Below are 16,904 nucleotides of genomic sequence, written 5' to 3'. Positions count from 1 at the left end.
ACAAACAAGTTTATAAAAGCATCAAAAGCATCAAATCAAACACGCATCAAACACTACCTCAGGGATAAAAGTACCTCAATACTCTAGCTTTGAGTTTATCTTCTTCAGCGGAATCAACTTTAGTCTCTTTCACAAGCCTATCTTTCTTCTTTGCCTCTTCCTCAGTGTTATCAGCAGCAGTAGAACTTCAACTTTAGTCTCTTTCAAATCTGATTGAAATACAAAGCGAGTATTAAACTTCAAAAAACCAAGCATAAGCAATAAACAAACTATTAAGCACAAAGAAAGCATTGTCTAATTACCTATCATCTCTAGCCTTTCGCTTCAATTCCTCAGCTTTCTTCGTTCCCTCTGTGTTATTCACCGAGGCTACAGAACCAAACCTGCATCGAGGGTAAAATTCGTATCAATCTCAGTAGGAACACTGCTGAAAACTCCACTCTCTATTCTTACCACGAATGCTAATATTTGGACAGAAAAAAACAAAGAATGAGGTGAATAGAAATGACAAAGAGCTAAGAGACTATACCCTAAAGGAGATACAAGTTCAACACACAGTCACAAATTGAAACATTATATCAATTAAGTGTTATTCAACACTACAGAACCAACACGAATCGAAGAAGCTTGAGTGACTTTACAAATGCCTAACGAATGTCGATTTGTGTCATCAAAAATACATAGCAATGTCAAGTATCAATAACCCAGGAAGCAAACATGGTAAAACCCAGGAAAATCCAGGAAGCAAACATGATTCATACAAGTATACACAAAGAACAAGACCAACAGGTCCAACACCAAGCAAATCAGTTGAACTGAGGGATTAGAGAGAGACCTCTGAATCTATTGACGGTGGAGAAAAAGGGTTGTGACGGTGGAGAAAAAAGGTTGTGACGGTGGAGCCTCCGAGTCGGATGTGGTGGCGAAAGGTTGTGACGGTGGAGCCTCTGAGCAAGAGGATCAGCTTCGCGAGTCGTGAGTTCGACTTCTCTGACATTAGCCCTAAGTTCGACTAAACGCTGTCGTTTACATCAAGAATTCAAAAAAAAAAGTTATCGGGCTGCCCATTTAAAATTAAATAAGACCCGTTAATAAAATGACTTAAACGGGTATACCCAATTAAAATTATTGGTTTTCTAAACGGATTCGAATCTAAAAACAATGTACAGGACCCGTTAAGATCCGCGGGCTTAAGGCCCGTTTTAACATCACTAGTAGAGAACATATGCACTCTGTTTGGTCAAATAGCAATTAATGGGTTTGACTGGGCTGTGAGGGTATGTCTGGTAATTTCATTAGGGGTATTTTTAATAAAAAATTAAAAAATAAAAATAAAGAGAAACAACAGTTGAAGAACGTTTCTTTTATAATAGTTTCTTTTGACATATGTCAGTCTATTATTAGTTAATTCTTTTTTCAGATTTTTTATTTATATATATATAATAATATTAAAATAAAACTAATTAAAATACATTATTTTGAGAAATTATGTGTCGTTTCTCTGATGCTAAGAACATCTCCACTCCAGTACTCCTCCTAAGTTGCTCAGAAATTAATTAATCATATAATTAATATTAAACTAATTAAAGCAACCCATTTAGAACTTAAACAAAATTATCCTTCCACTAAATAATCCTAAGAAGGTTGCTCAATCAATTAAATAATAATTTTTTAAAATTTGTTATTGATTATCAAATTTTAATTATCTAAAATGATAACAGAATTATTTAAATTCTTTATATGAACAGAAAATAAAAACAATTCCAAAATTTGGAATAATAAACATATTTTACAAAATTTGGAAAATTAAACATATTTTACAAAATTCGGATTTATTGTTGAGTTGCACATATGGGTTGGGATGGAGATAACTATTTTGCATTAGAACAGGAGATATATACATCATAAACATATACAGAAGGAAGATATACAAACGTACAAGGTAAAAGTATCCCTATCAACAGATACTAGATTAGGACCCGTGCTAGAGCACGAGTTGAAATTCATTTTATTTATATTATAATTTTAGAATAAAATATAATTTATATGATTGTTTCTTCTCAGCTTCCTTTTGAGCTCTTATAGCAGCTTTCTCCGCCAGCTTCTTCTTCCTTTCCATGGCTTGCTTGGCTTTAGCAATCTCCTCTTGCTAAACCTTTAAAGCACCAGAAATCGTCAAGTGTTATTGTTTGTTCAACTAGGATCAAAAGCATGATTACCTATACAATCTACAACACAAAGACAGTTCATCCCTTTACAATCTAAAACACAAAGACAACACCTCACACAACACCCGTAAACCCTCCATACAAATCACAAACCAATTGAACATCAAACATTAATCACTCTCACAATCAAATCGAATTTAACCTAAACCCTAACATTAACAACGAGATCAATAATTAAGAGATGAGAAGACGAACCTTCTCTGTCCGATTCGTCTCCCGGTGGACCTCGCCGTCCGCTTTACGCCATCAGAAAGAACCGCCGCGAGTCGCCATTCTGTGTCGACAGAGAAGAGAGAGAGTCAGGGAAGAAAGAAAGGAAAAACGAAGTAAAAAAAATTAGCTTTTATATTTAATCATTAGCCAATCTCAATTAGCCACGTCACGGTTCTCATGGGTTGCTCAAATTGCTTCCCAAAGGATCAATTCTGAGGGTATTGGTCTATTGGACCTGAAATGGATTTTTTATTTAATATTTGGGGCCCATTAACAAGAGAACTGAGGAGAGTACCTCCTACTGGAGGTGGTCTAATGGTTTGATATTTTGGATTGTGGGTCACATTTGGTGTTTCTTGAGTTCAGGCCCGGCTTAGCACATGTGCTGGGGGTGCAAGAGCACGGGTCCAAAAGTAAAAAAAATAGAATTTTACATGTTAATTTTTTTTTAGAGATTATTGGCATTTTAATACATTTTCCAAATTTAATTAGAAATGTAATACATGTACTATTTATAATTGGAGAAATAGCCAGGGTCCCACTTATGAGATAGAATGTTTGTGAGATAAAATTGTGAGAGAGAAAGAGAAAAAAAAAATATTTATTCAAATATTTTGGTAATATGGTATTTTTTAAAAAAAAAATCAGATATATAAAAATCTATATTTTTTCTTTATAATTTGATATGTATTTTGTTTGATGATTTTATTTGATAGTGTTAAATATTTTTTACAAATTTTGTATCCATACACATAATTAAGTGTACGAATGTCTGTACACCTTATTAAATGTACAGATATTTGCACACCTTATTAAGTGTACACATGTCTCTACACATTACTAAGTGTACACATTACATCTATACACTTAATAATGTGTAGAGACATCTGTACACTTAATAAAGTGTGTAAATATATGTACATTTAATAAAGTGTACAAACATCCGTACACTTAATTATGTTTACACACTTAATAATGTGTACAGACATCCGTACACTTTAGAAAGTGTACGGATAAAATAAATGTATAGAATATATTAAAAAATTATTAAACAAAATGTATATCAAATTATAAAGAAAAAAATATAGATTTTTTTGTATCTGAAAAATTTTCTCAAAAAAGATTATATTAACAATTATTTAAATAATTATCACAATTTTTTAATATCACAAATGGGTCTTACATAATTCTCCTATTTCACACACACTCACACACAAACACTCTCTCACCTATTTTGCCAATTATAAATAGTATTTGTACTAAAATACTAATTAAGTTTCCAAAATGTACTATAATGCAATAGTTCAGGATATGCAGAAATCTTGAGCCGGCCCTGGTTGAGTTGGGCTTAGTGGAAGTTTCTCTTTTTGGGACTTATCAAAAGCTGAGACGGTCGTGGATTGTAACTTGTAAAGGAAGCAAGATAAATTCGCGTGAATATAATAAACATATGAAGAGAGAGGTACGTAAATGAGATTAACATGTGAAGAAAAAGTTTAAACAAATGAAGAATAAAGTAAATAACCAAGAATACGATTTAATTTGAGATTTTTTTGTGCAGAAAAATAAAATAAACCAATGGAAAAGAAAAGAGACGTACGCAATAAGAGCTAGTGAGACATAAAAAACAACACAAGAATTTAGCGCTTTTGTAAAGGTAGAGATATGACATCAGAAGCTCATGCACTCACATAAGCTTCAAATTAAACCTTCTACGTGGTCTACGTCTATGAAAGTGTTAGATGCCTTCACCACAACCAGCTGCTGGCAGTGCCGGTCCGGTGAAATTGGAGGCCCAATACAAAAAAAGAAAAAAGTTTAAGGTTTTTTTCTTTTTAAAAAATAATATTAGCTGATATTTGTTTTGCTAACTATATGGGACCTTCACAAATTTTTATTTATTAACTTTTTTGATTTTGAGACTTTTTTTGCTAATTATGGAGACTTTTTTTTTGCTAATTTTGATAATTTTTTCTAATTTTAAAATCTATTTTATTAATTATGTAATATTTTTCAAATTATGTAGCCTTTTAACTAATTTTTGGATTTTTTTGGAGCTTATTATTGGACATTTTAAAAAATGATGAGGCCTTTTTACTAGTTTTGGGGGGTTTTTGAGGCCTTATTATTATTTTTTTTGAAAAAAAATTCCTGCAAAATGGGCTTCAAAATGTTGAGGCCCAATACGAATGTTTCATCAGAATGGGTGAAGGGCCGGACCTGGCTGCTGGTCCAGTTCTTTGGATTTTAACTCTTTAGGGCATCTCCAACTCCACTCTATTTTAGAGTCAAAACTCTATTATATAGCAACATTTGCTCCAACCCTACTCTATATTTTACTCTAAAATAGAGAAAATGATAAGATTGCTCTATATATAGAGCAACTCTATTTTCACCTCTATTTTTTTACACTAAGGTATCTCTAACCCCACTCTATTTTAGAGTTAAAACTCTATTATAGAGCAACATTTGCTCTAATCCTACTCTATATTTTACTCTAAAATAGAGAAAATGATAGGATTGCTATATATATAGAGCAACTCTATTGTCACGTCTATTTTTTTACACTAAATCTATTTTAACTCTAAAATAGAGTAATACATTGGAGGAAAACAATGCTCTATTTTAGAAGAAAAAATAGAGTAACACATTGGAAATGGTCTAAGTCTATTTTCAACTCTAAAATAGAGTAATACATTGAAGGAAAACAATGCTCTATTTTAGAGTTACTCTATTTTAGAAGAAAAAATAGAGTAACACATTAGAGATAGTCTTACTATAGAATTCTCCTTCGCTTTGTAGTAGAAAATGTAGAAAGGATCATGTAAAACGGCCACATAAAACACAAATTCACCGTTACTAGTCATCCCCACAATGTACAACGTTAGAAGTGATACAAGATTCTTCCACAGAGGCGGCAACACGTAGATTTTCCTCAACCACTTCTGTTTCTCAACATCATCTAAGACCCACAACTCAAGACTTTTAGTTTTCCCGCTGAAATAACCACCAGAATCTTGACAAAGTACACCTAACTTACCAGTGTAATTTATCAGAGTTGGGTAGTACCACTCGTCATTGTTGTCTAGAGGTTGGTTAGTAAACGTGAACTTCTCGGACATAACATCAAAGCAAACTATGGTATTAAGTTTTGGAAACATAGGTTTTGGAGTTGTTTTCTTCCGATCAGCTATATAATACAAGACTCCGTTGATACAAATCCCAGCACTTATTGGGTAATGGGGTAGGGAACATGCAATCTTTCTCCACGACATATTTTTCGTTCCTAATGTTAGAACTTGATGCTCCTCCACTTTCCAAAGCTTAGTACAAATTAGTGACTTGCACAATACTTTGACTTGTTTGTTTATTGGATCATACCCTAAATAGGTTCTTGCTAGCTAGAGCCCTCCTAGTTATCACTTTGGGTAATGTTATGGACTGTCTGTGTTAGGGTTATAAACCATCGCCTTTAAACCATTATATACGTATATCCTTGAGCCATATATATTCATTACAGAGAAATCCACGAATAGGGGAATTTATCCCACCTGATCCCATTCTAGTGCGGAAACACTAGCCCTGGGCAAAAAAAACCGGATTCGAGGACCTAAACCGGAACCGATCCAAAATAACTAGTTCGGTTATTTTGGATTTGGTTATTGCCAAAAATACTCGATGGGTAATGTTTTCTTATATCTGTGGGTATTGGGTCGGTTCCGGGTATTACCAGAGGATCCGCATGGGTACCTGAGGACCCGAAGAACCCTAGGTCAGTAATATCATTGTATCCCTTATCCAGTATCACAATCGGAATATCCCTTTTGTTTTGTCATTTTGAGGTGTAGCCGCTCACTCGCTCAGGGTTTGGTCTTTGTCGATACTCGATCAGCTGCTTTACCGTACTTCTTTGTCCTCTATATTATACCACCAGTCTAAACCTACTATAAAAACTGGAATCCCTAAATAATCTCGCTCACACTTTGTCGTTCCAGGTCTCTTCGTCTTCGCCACCATCTGCGTTGTCGAGAACCAATCAGAGGTATGTTTTCGATCTGACCCTTACTCAGCTTTGTTTTGTTTCTCTCTTTCTACAGATAATATTATTTACTTGCTTTACTCTTATACTCCAGTAATCTTCAGATGAGATAGTTAGATCTTCAACATTCTTCTGGTATGGTTTGTAAGCTTTAGGTTTATCATGTTGGTCTATAAGCTTCAGGTTTTTGTTGTTTTGCCTTTAAAGCTTTTGATTTAGGCTGTAATTTGTTTTTTTGTTTTCTCTCTAAAGTCTAAGCTTTAGGTTTCAATGTTTTGGATGGTGTGTAAGCTTTAGGTTTTATCATTTTGGTCTTAAATCTAACCGTTTGTCATCTGCTAATCTGCTATCGTCTGTAAGCTTCAGGTTTTTGTTGTTTTGCCTTTAAAGCTTTTGCTTTAGGTTGTAATTTGTGTATAAGCTTTAGGTTGTAATTTGTTTATAAGAGTATCGTATATAAGCTTTAGGTTGTAACTTGTTTTTTTGCTTTTGATTAAGGTTGTAATTTGTTTCTTTTCTAAATGGTGCAGATGGCGTCTTCTGATCATCCTCCACCTCCACCAAACAATCAGTCAATGGGTGATGAAGATGACAGTGGAACAGACGATGAAGTTGTTGGACCTAACAACAAGAGGAGGCAATGTGAGGAAGGTGCTGATTCTGGTACTAGAAAGAAATCAACAACATCGTAGGTTTGGAAACACTTCACTAAACAAAAGGCCAATAATGACTTATGCAATTGTCATTATTGTGGGAAACAGATGAAATGTCCAAGCAAGTCGGGTACCTCCAATTTATCTAAGCATCTGAAAATGGCATGCAAGACATTCAAGGTATGGCAAGTTGCTAATCTAGAAAAGAGTCAGAATGTATTTTCCTGATGGTGTTGGTGGTGAGCTTAGGTTGAGTAAAGTCTCTGAATATGTGGTTAGGGAAGCTTAAAATGAGTTGTTAGTTTTAGCTGAACTGCCATTATCTTTATAGAGTGCCTAGCTTGGAGACATTTCTGTGCTAAAGTCCAGTTGTATAAACCTCACTCTCAGAGAACAACAACAAGAGNTTTTAGAGTCAAAACTCTATTATATAGCAACATTTGCTCCAACCCTACTCTATATTTTACTCTAAAATAGAGAAAATGATAAGATTGCTCTATATATAGAGCAACTCTATTTTCACCTCTATTTTTTTACACTAAGGTATCTCTAACCCCACTCTATTTTAGAGTTAAAACTCTATTATAGAGCAACATTTGCTCTAATCCTACTCTATATTTTACTCTAAAATAGAGAAAATGATAGGATTGCTATATATATAGAGCAACTCTATTGTCACGTCTATTTTTTTACACTAAATCTATTTTAACTCTAAAATAGAGTAATACATTGGAGGAAAACAATGCTCTATTTTAGAAGAAAAAATAGAGTAACACATTGGAAATGGTCTAAGTCTATTTTCAACTCTAAAATAGAGTAATACATTGAAGGAAAACAATGCTCTATTTTAGAGTTACTCTATTTTAGAAGAAAAAATAGAGTAACACATTAGAGATAGTCTTACTATAGAATTCTCCTTCGCTTTGTAGTAGAAAATGTAGAAAGGATCATGTAAAACGGCCACATAAAACACAAATTCACCGTTACTAGTCATCCCCACAATGTACAACGTTAGAAGTGATACAAGATTCTTCCACAGAGGCGGCAACACGTAGATTTTCCTCAACCACTTCTGTTTCTCAACATCATCTAAGACCCACAACTCAAGACTTTTAGTTTTCCCGCTGAAATAACCACCAGAATCTTGACAAAGTACACCTAACTTACCAGTGTAATTTATCAGAGTTGGGTAGTACCACTCGTCATTGTTGTCTAGAGGTTGGTTAGTAAACGTGAACTTCTCGGACATAACATCAAAGCAAACTATGGTATTAAGTTTTGGAAACATAGGTTTTGGAGTTGTTTTCTTCCGATCAGCTATATAATACAAGACTCCGTTGATACAAATCCCAGCACTTATTGGGTAATGGGGTAGGGAACATGCAATCTTTCTCCACGACATATTTTTCGTTCCTAATGTTAGAACTTGATGCTCCTCCACTTTCCAAAGCTTAGTACAAATTAGTGACTTGCACAATACTTTGACTTGTTTGTTTATTGGATCATACCCTAAATAGGTTCTTGCTAGCTAGAGCCCTCCTAGTTATCACTTTGGGTAATGTTATGGACTGTCTGTGTTAGGGTTATAAACCATCGCCTTTAAACCATTATATACGTATATCCTTGAGCCATATATATTCATTACAGAGAAATCCACGAATAGGGGAATTTATCCCACCTGATCCCATTCTAGTGCGGAAACACTAGCCCTGGGCAAAAAAAACCGGATTCGAGGACCTAAACCGGAACCGATCCAAAATAACTAGTTCGGTTATTTTGGATTTGGTTATTGCCAAAAATACTCGATGGGTAATGTTTTCTTATATCTGTGGGTATTGGGTCGGTTCCGGGTATTACCAGAGGATCCGCATGGGTACCTGAGGACCCGAAGAACCCTAGGTCAGTAATATCATTGTATCCCTTATCCAGTATCACAATCGGAATATCCCTTTTGTTTTGTCATTTTGAGGTGTAGCCGCTCACTCGCTCAGGGTTTGGTCTTTGTCGATACTCGATCAGCTGCTTTACCGTACTTCTTTGTCCTCTATATTATACCACCAGTCTAAACCTACTATAAAAACTGGAATCCCTAAATAATCTCGCTCACACTTTGTCGTTCCAGGTCTCTTCGTCTTCGCCACCATCTGCGTTGTCGAGAACCAATCAGAGGTATGTTTTCGATCTGACCCTTACTCAGCTTTGTTTTGTTTCTCTCTTTCTACAGATAATATTATTTACTTGCTTTACTCTTATACTCCAGTAATCTTCAGATGAGATAGTTAGATCTTCAACATTCTTCTGGTATGGTTTGTAAGCTTTAGGTTTATCATGTTGGTCTATAAGCTTCAGGTTTTTGTTGTTTTGCCTTTAAAGCTTTTGATTTAGGCTGTAATTTGTTTTTTTGTTTTCTCTCTAAAGTCTAAGCTTTAGGTTTCAATGTTTTGGATGGTGTGTAAGCTTTAGGTTTTATCATTTTGGTCTTAAATCTAACCGTTTGTCATCTGCTAATCTGCTATCGTCTGTAAGCTTCAGGTTTTTGTTGTTTTGCCTTTAAAGCTTTTGCTTTAGGTTGTAATTTGTGTATAAGCTTTAGGTTGTAATTTGTTTATAAGAGTATCGTATATAAGCTTTAGGTTGTAACTTGTTTTTTTGNTTATATACGTATATCCTTGAGCCATATATATTCATTACAGAGAAATCCACGAATAGGGGAATTTATCCCACCTGATCCCATTCTAGTGCGGAAACACTAGCCCTGGGCAAAAAAAACCGGATTCGAGGACCTAAACCGGAACCGATCCAAAATAACTAGTTCGGTTATTTTGGATTTGGTTATTGCCAAAAATACTCGATGGGTAATGTTTTCTTATATCTGTGGGTATTGGGTCGGTTCCGGGTATTACCAGAGGATCCGCATGGGTACCTGAGGACCCGAAGAACCCTAGGTCAGTAATATCATTGTATCCCTTATCCAGTATCACAATCGGAATATCCCTTTTGTTTTGTCATTTTGAGGTGTAGCCGCTCACTCGCTCAGGGTTTGGTCTTTGTCGATACTCGATCAGCTGCTTTACCGTACTTCTTTGTCCTCTATATTATACCACCAGTCTAAACCTACTATAAAAACTGGAATCCCTAAATAATCTCGCTCACACTTTGTCGTTCCAGGTCTCTTCGTCTTCGCCACCATCTGCGTTGTCGAGAACCAATCAGAGGTATGTTTTCGATCTGACCCTTACTCAGCTTTGTTTTGTTTCTCTCTTTCTACAGATAATATTATTTACTTGCTTTACTCTTATACTCCAGTAATCTTCAGATGAGATAGTTAGATCTTCAACATTCTTCTGGTATGGTTTGTAAGCTTTAGGTTTATCATGTTGGTCTATAAGCTTCAGGTTTTTGTTGTTTTGCCTTTAAAGCTTTTGATTTAGGCTGTAATTTGTTTTTTTGTTTTCTCTCTAAAGTCTAAGCTTTAGGTTTCAATGTTTTGGATGGTGTGTAAGCTTTAGGTTTTATCATTTTGGTCTTAAATCTAACCGTTTGTCATCTGCTAATCTGCTATCGTCTGTAAGCTTCAGGTTTTTGTTGTTTTGCCTTTAAAGCTTTTGCTTTAGGTTGTAATTTGTGTATAAGCTTTAGGTTGTAATTTGTTTATAAGAGTATCGTATATAAGCTTTAGGTTGTAACTTGTTTTTTTGCTTTTGATTAAGGTTGTAATTTGTTTCTTTTCTAAATGGTGCAGATGGCGTCTTCTGATCATCCTCCACCTCCACCAAACAATCAGTCAATGGGTGATGAAGATGACAGTGGAACAGACGATGAAGTTGTTGGACCTAACAACAAGAGGAGGCAATGTGAGGAAGGTGCTGATTCTGGTACTAGAAAGAAATCAACAACATCGTAGGTTTGGAAACACTTCACTAAACAAAAGGCCAATAATGACTTATGCAATTGTCATTATTGTGGGAAACAGATGAAATGTCCAAGCAAGTCGGGTACCTCCAATTTATCTAAGCATCTGAAAATGGCATGCAAGACATTCAAGGTATGGCAAGTTGCTAATCTAGAAAAGAGTCAGAATGTATTTTCCTGATGGTGTTGGTGGTGAGCTTAGGTTGAGTAAAGTCTCTGAATATGTGGTTAGGGAAGCTTAAAATGAGTTGTTAGTTTTAGCTGAACTGCCATTATCTTTATAGAGTGCCTAGCTTGGAGACATTTCTGTGCTAAAGTCCAGTTGTATAAACCTCACTCTCAGAGAACAACAACAAGAGATATTGTGGATATGTTTGTTAAGAGGAAAGCAACTAAGAAGGTTCTTGGGGAGAATAAACATAGGTTGTCATTGACAACTGATATTTGGGTTGCTCCATATACTGAAAATAGTTATATGGTCATAACAACTCATTATATCGATGCTTGGTGGAAGTTAAAGAAGCTCATCATTGGTTTCAAGAATGTTTCGGATCATAAAGGGTCAACAATTTCAAAGGTTCTTATGGGTTGTATGGAAGAGTGGGACATCAAGAAAGTCTTCTGCATCATAGTAGACAATGCCACTGCTAACAGTTCAGCAATATGGAGATTCAAGGAAGCATTTAAACAACTTAATGGGAATGATGCATTTATTCTGAAAGGTGATTATTTGCATCTAAGGTGTGCCACCCATATATTGAACTTGATTGTTAAGAAAGGTCTGCAAGAGGTAGATGACAGTGTGGCTTCTATCAGGAATGGAATTAATTTTCTGAGAGCTTCAACGGACAGATTGAAAGCATTTGATCTTCGAGTGGAAACAACAAAAGTTAAATGAGGAAGCATACCTTTAGATGTCAAGACCAGATGGAACTCCACTTACCTCATGTTAGAACAAGCTTTAAGGTTTAGAGTGGCATTTGAAAAGATGGAGGCTGAAGATAAAGTTTATAATGACTACTTTGCGGAAAAAGTGGATGGGACAAAAAGGGTTGGACCAGCAATCAAAAAGGATTTCGATGCAGTTGAGAGGTTGGTTCAGTTTCTTGTCATCTTTTACAAGTCTACACTATTACTTTCAGCTTCAACTTCTGTGTGCTCCCATAAGATATACAATGAGATAGTTACCATCCTAAAAAACATTACTGCGCTAACTACAAGTACGGGGTCCTGATCCAAACTTAAGATGGGAAGCATTGGTTATGTTAGAGAAATTAGAGAAGTATTGGGATCCATTTGGAGAGAAGGTTGAAATGAATTAACTTTAATAGTAGCAAGTATATTCGACCCAAGAAAGAAGATGAAGTTTGCTCAGCTTTGTTTTGACACACTTTATGGTAAAAAATAGTGTTGAGGCTACTCATCTTCATGATTCAGTCTTGCAGATCCTCAAGGATATGTTTGCAGAGTACAGTGTTTTAGTGAATAGAAGTGGCAGTGGTGAATTAGAGACATATACTCAGTCCCAAAGAGCAATTTCTCAGTCTCAAGAGCAAGTTGGAAGTGATTATTGTGAGAGAACCGTTGGTTATGAAAGCATGGAGAGTATCTACAAAGAGGTGGTTAAAGAACTAGGAATTCAAGATTCATCAAATGAGCTGGATTTGTATTTGAAAGAAACTGTGGAGAATCCAAACCTTCTAAATGGTGTTGAGTATGATGTGTTATCTTGGTGGAGGATCAATAGCTCAAAGTTCCCGGTTCTATCACTTATTGCTAGAGATGTAATTGCAATGCAAGTGTCTTCAGTAGCATTGGAATCTGCATTTATCCCTAGTGGGAGAATATTAAACCCACAAAGAAGCTGCTTAACCCACTACATAATTGAAGTCTTGATGTGCACAGAGCAATGGATGATTTGTGAGATTCATGTCAATGAAAAGGGAGTGATAACAATCCAACAAATGCTTGCAGATGTGGAGTTGCAAGATGATCTCATGAGAGTTAATATCTTCTCTTAATCTCTTTTAACTCAAATGTGCTCTATACTTTCTATTTCTGAAAATTGATCTTTTGTTTTGTTAAGTAGAGTTTGATCCTGAGTTCAACTTGCAAGGACTGTAGAGTGAGTTCCAATTTCAAATCAAATTTTAAGTTACATGTCTCTTTCATGAAACACGTTCGATTTCTTACTACTGATTATAGAACTAATTGTCTTCTGTTTTGTTAGAGTTTGATATCCTGAAATGAATTCAACTCGCAAGGAGCCAAGCCAAGGATGGTTTCAAGTAGCATTCAAGTTTTAAATTTTAAGTTTCAAGTTTGAGTGTTTGACCTTTGATGTCTGAATTTTATCTGTCTTGTTGTTAGGAGAGTGTGACTTTTGTTTGTTGGTACTTGATAGGAAATAAGTTTGCACTTTGAAGTTTTGTTATCCGGTTCTTCTCAGGTTTTTGTTTTCTTTTTCGGGTATTTTGCTACATTTTCGGGTACAAATGGGTCCATTTTACCCGAACCAAAGGTTGGATATTCGAGTTTCGGATATGATCTGTGTCCAAAAATTATAGAACCCAACCTATCTGGAACCGAGAAGAACCGAACCGATATCCGAACCGAATCTTATCGTTTCTTAATTCTTAAATGGATAAAAAAACCCGAACCCGATCGGTTCCTACCCGGATCCGACCCGAGGAAAACACACGTGACGATTGAAGGCTATAAGAGAAAAGTCCACGTCTAGATTAGAGGCTGAAGTGAAGAGAAGAAGAGCCAATTACCGTTGAGTTTGAAGGTGAACAAGAGTTGCGGATGAGCCGAAGATATTTTCAGAAATTTGTCAATAAAATCTGGATGGCGGAGAATGGAAGACCAGAGCTTCGACACGCAACGACTCCTCAGTATAGTTTTCGCCGATAGTCTCGAGAATATTTCATCAAAAAGATCAAAGGGTAGAGTGTGACCATTCTCCTCCTCGGGGACGTGCTTCTGCCGTAGTTTCATGGCGTAAACATTACCACACCGGTTACGTCGCTTCTAACACGATTTTTCACTTCTTTTTTTAAATAGTGAAATATAAGATGCAAAATATATCTTTCTTATAATTAAACTATATGTAAGATTAAAAAAATATAAGATTCAAAATTTATCTTCCTAGCTAGAAGTTGTGAATTAATCCGAATACTTGAGACTGAGAGAGGGAACCAAAAGAACCAATCAGATTTCCAAAATACGAGATAGCAACCAAAAAACACATGTCATACTTATCAATGATTGATATTAGCATCTTCGATTATTAAGTGAATTATATTAACTACATGACAATTCTCGTAAATACCATGAAACATGGTTTTATCGCCTTATAAATACTATACATTCCGTTAATGTTCTTGACCCTAACGAGCCAAAATTATAAGGAGGTAGAGAAACACATTCCTTCTAAACATGTTGCCCCCAGCATATCATTGAGATGTATATATGTATATACAGTATTTTATTCCTCAAGCCTAATCACAAAACAAAATTTATTGCGATGTTTTCGCTTTAAGAGCATTCTTTACACACAGATCAAGTATGAGTACTAAACAGAGAGAAAAGGAATAAGGGTTCATAGATTTTGGATTGAAGGTGGAGTATGAGCTAAAGAAGATGAATCAGTGCACATGTATGAAATAGGCATTGTGAGACACAGAGACAACACAAGAAGCATTGGTGGAAAAGGACATAAGTTTTTAAGCAAGTGAGCAATTTAATGTTTAAGGTTAAGGTGATTCAAGAACAAAAAAGTTTCAAGATGCCGATATAGAAGGTCCAGATCATCAAACAAAGGATGAGAAACATGTCAATAACACAGAATGACAGAAGTAGAGGATTAAAATAATAAGCATTACGAAATAGTTAGAGAATATTGTACTAAACCGTAAAGACGACGACTATAGGTAGTTTAACTATAACAAAAGAGAAATGCAAGTGATTATTGTTTGTGTAGAAAAAAGGGTTTCATATGGATGATATCCATGTATAAATAATATTAAATCCTAGAACAAAGTTGAAATAAAATATAAAGAAACCCACGGATATTTGGTCTTTTAAAATTTATTATCCAGAATAAATTATATTTTGATAAGCAAAGGATTACAAACCACAATTTTGCAAGACCATAAAGCGACTAAGAGTCTTATGAAATCCTAAGCACTCACGTTATAAGCTTCACATCTTCAACGTGGTCTACAAAAGTGTAGATGTCTTGACCACTAACGGGTCCAATTCCTTGGATTTTAACTCTTACGACAGTATTCTTATCCATATTGTAGTAGAAAATGTAGAAAGGATCAGATAAACCGAGCGGAGAAAACACAATTTCACCATTACTAGTCATGCCGACAAATTTCAACCTTGTATCCGCAACAAGATTCTTCCACAAAGGAGGCAATAGATTTTCCTCAACCATTTGTGTTTCTCAACATCATCTAGAACCCACAACTCAAGACTTGTAGTTGTTCCACCTAACTTATTAGTGTAATTTATCATAGTTGGGCACCACTTTGTTTTGTTGTCGAGAGCATAGTCAGTATATGTGAACTTCTCAGACATAACATCAAAGCAAACTATGGTGTAAGGTTTTACAAACCTACGTTCTGGAAAGTTGTTGTTTGGATCCGCTATATAGTACAAGACTCCGTTGATACAAATCTCAATATTTAAAGGGTGATGAGGTAAGGAGCATTCAATCATCCTCCAAGACAGTTCTCCTATTCCTAATGTCAGAACTTGATATGCCTGCCCTACCAAGGGTTTTTAGAAAGTGATACGCACAGTACCTTGACTTGCTTGTTGATTGGATCATACCCTAATTGGGCTCTCGCATGATTCCAACTTGTTATCAAGTTGGGTAATGTTATGGTCTGTCCTGTGCTAGGGTTATAAACCATTGCCTTGAAATCATTATATCTATCTTTGAGCCACATAGATGTAGTACATAGCAAGCCACGAATAGGGACATTGATCCGACATGAACCCGGTCTAGTGCGGAAACACATATGATGATTGGTGGCTAAAAGAGACGAGTTCTCGTCTAGATTTTGAGGTTGAGGTGACGAGAAGAAGAGCCACTTACCGTTGAGTTTGAAGGCGAACAAGAGATGCCGACAAGCCGAATACTTTTTCAAGAACAAATCACTGAAATCTGAACGGCCGAGAATGGAAGACCACAGCTTCGACACGCAACGACACCTCGCTATGGTTTTCCTCGATAATGTCCAGAATATTTCATCAAAGACATCAATTGGCATCAGCCCTGAATTATCAAGTAATGTCGAAGAAAATCGACGGTGGCGATTCTCCTCCTCGGAGACGTGCTTCTGACGTTATCTCATGGTATTGATAAACCCTATAGACAAAAAGCACAATGTTTGTTTTTTTTGTTTACTATGTTTTGTTTCTATATATCTTCTATCTAATTGTAAATTCCCATACAGTCCAATAACAACACCTACCTTCCTACACGGTTTTAGATACTTCCTTTTTTGTATGATGTATACTAGGTTTTACCCCGTAGTACACCACACGGCTATTATTTTGTTGATATATATACTGTTAACAGTTGTAGGTAGAGTTTTGTAGAAACTCTTGATTCGAAAGTTGAGAATATATATTTTACGATTTGTTAGTTATGATTTAGGAATGAATGATCTGATATATTCTTAATATGATTCTCAATTGATATTATTGGATTAATAGTGTACATTTAAAGCTAATAAGATCTTACCAAATATGTAATCGTTTATTAAACGCAAATTAGATATTTTCTAAGATGTATTCATCTTGAATTAGTTGCTATATTATAGGGATGTGATTACATAA

The 16,904-nt window shown here is 35.4% G+C and overlaps 1 protein-coding gene across 1 annotated transcript; it reads right to left on the bottom strand.

The window, feature by feature from the left end:
* Nucleotides 15,238-16,333, bottom strand: LOC104728394 (F-box protein DOR-like). Its single transcript, XM_010447375.1, has 2 exons — nt 15,863-16,333; nt 15,238-15,456 (listed from the first exon to the last, which is right to left on the bottom strand). Exons 1-2 carry the CDS (start codon nt 16,331-16,333, stop codon nt 15,238-15,240), a joined length of 690 nt encoding a protein of 229 aa, XP_010445677.1.

The sequence above is a fragment of the Camelina sativa genome, chromosome 11 (assembly GCF_000633955.1).
Source record: "Camelina sativa cultivar DH55 chromosome 11, Cs, whole genome shotgun sequence".
Lineage (NCBI taxonomy): Eukaryota > Viridiplantae > Streptophyta > Magnoliopsida > Brassicales > Brassicaceae > Camelina > Camelina sativa.
This window is presented reverse-complemented; position numbering and strand designations above follow the sequence as displayed.

Coding starts and splice junctions, on each gene's coding strand:
- LOC104728394 (XM_010447375.1), bottom strand. CDS start 16,333: ATGCCAATTGATGTCTTTGATGAAATATTCTGGACATTATCGAGGAAA. Junction 15,457..15,862: donor CAATCAACAAGCAAGTCAAG/GTACTGTGCGTA, acceptor CCTTTGTGGAAG/AATCTTGTTGCGGATACAAG.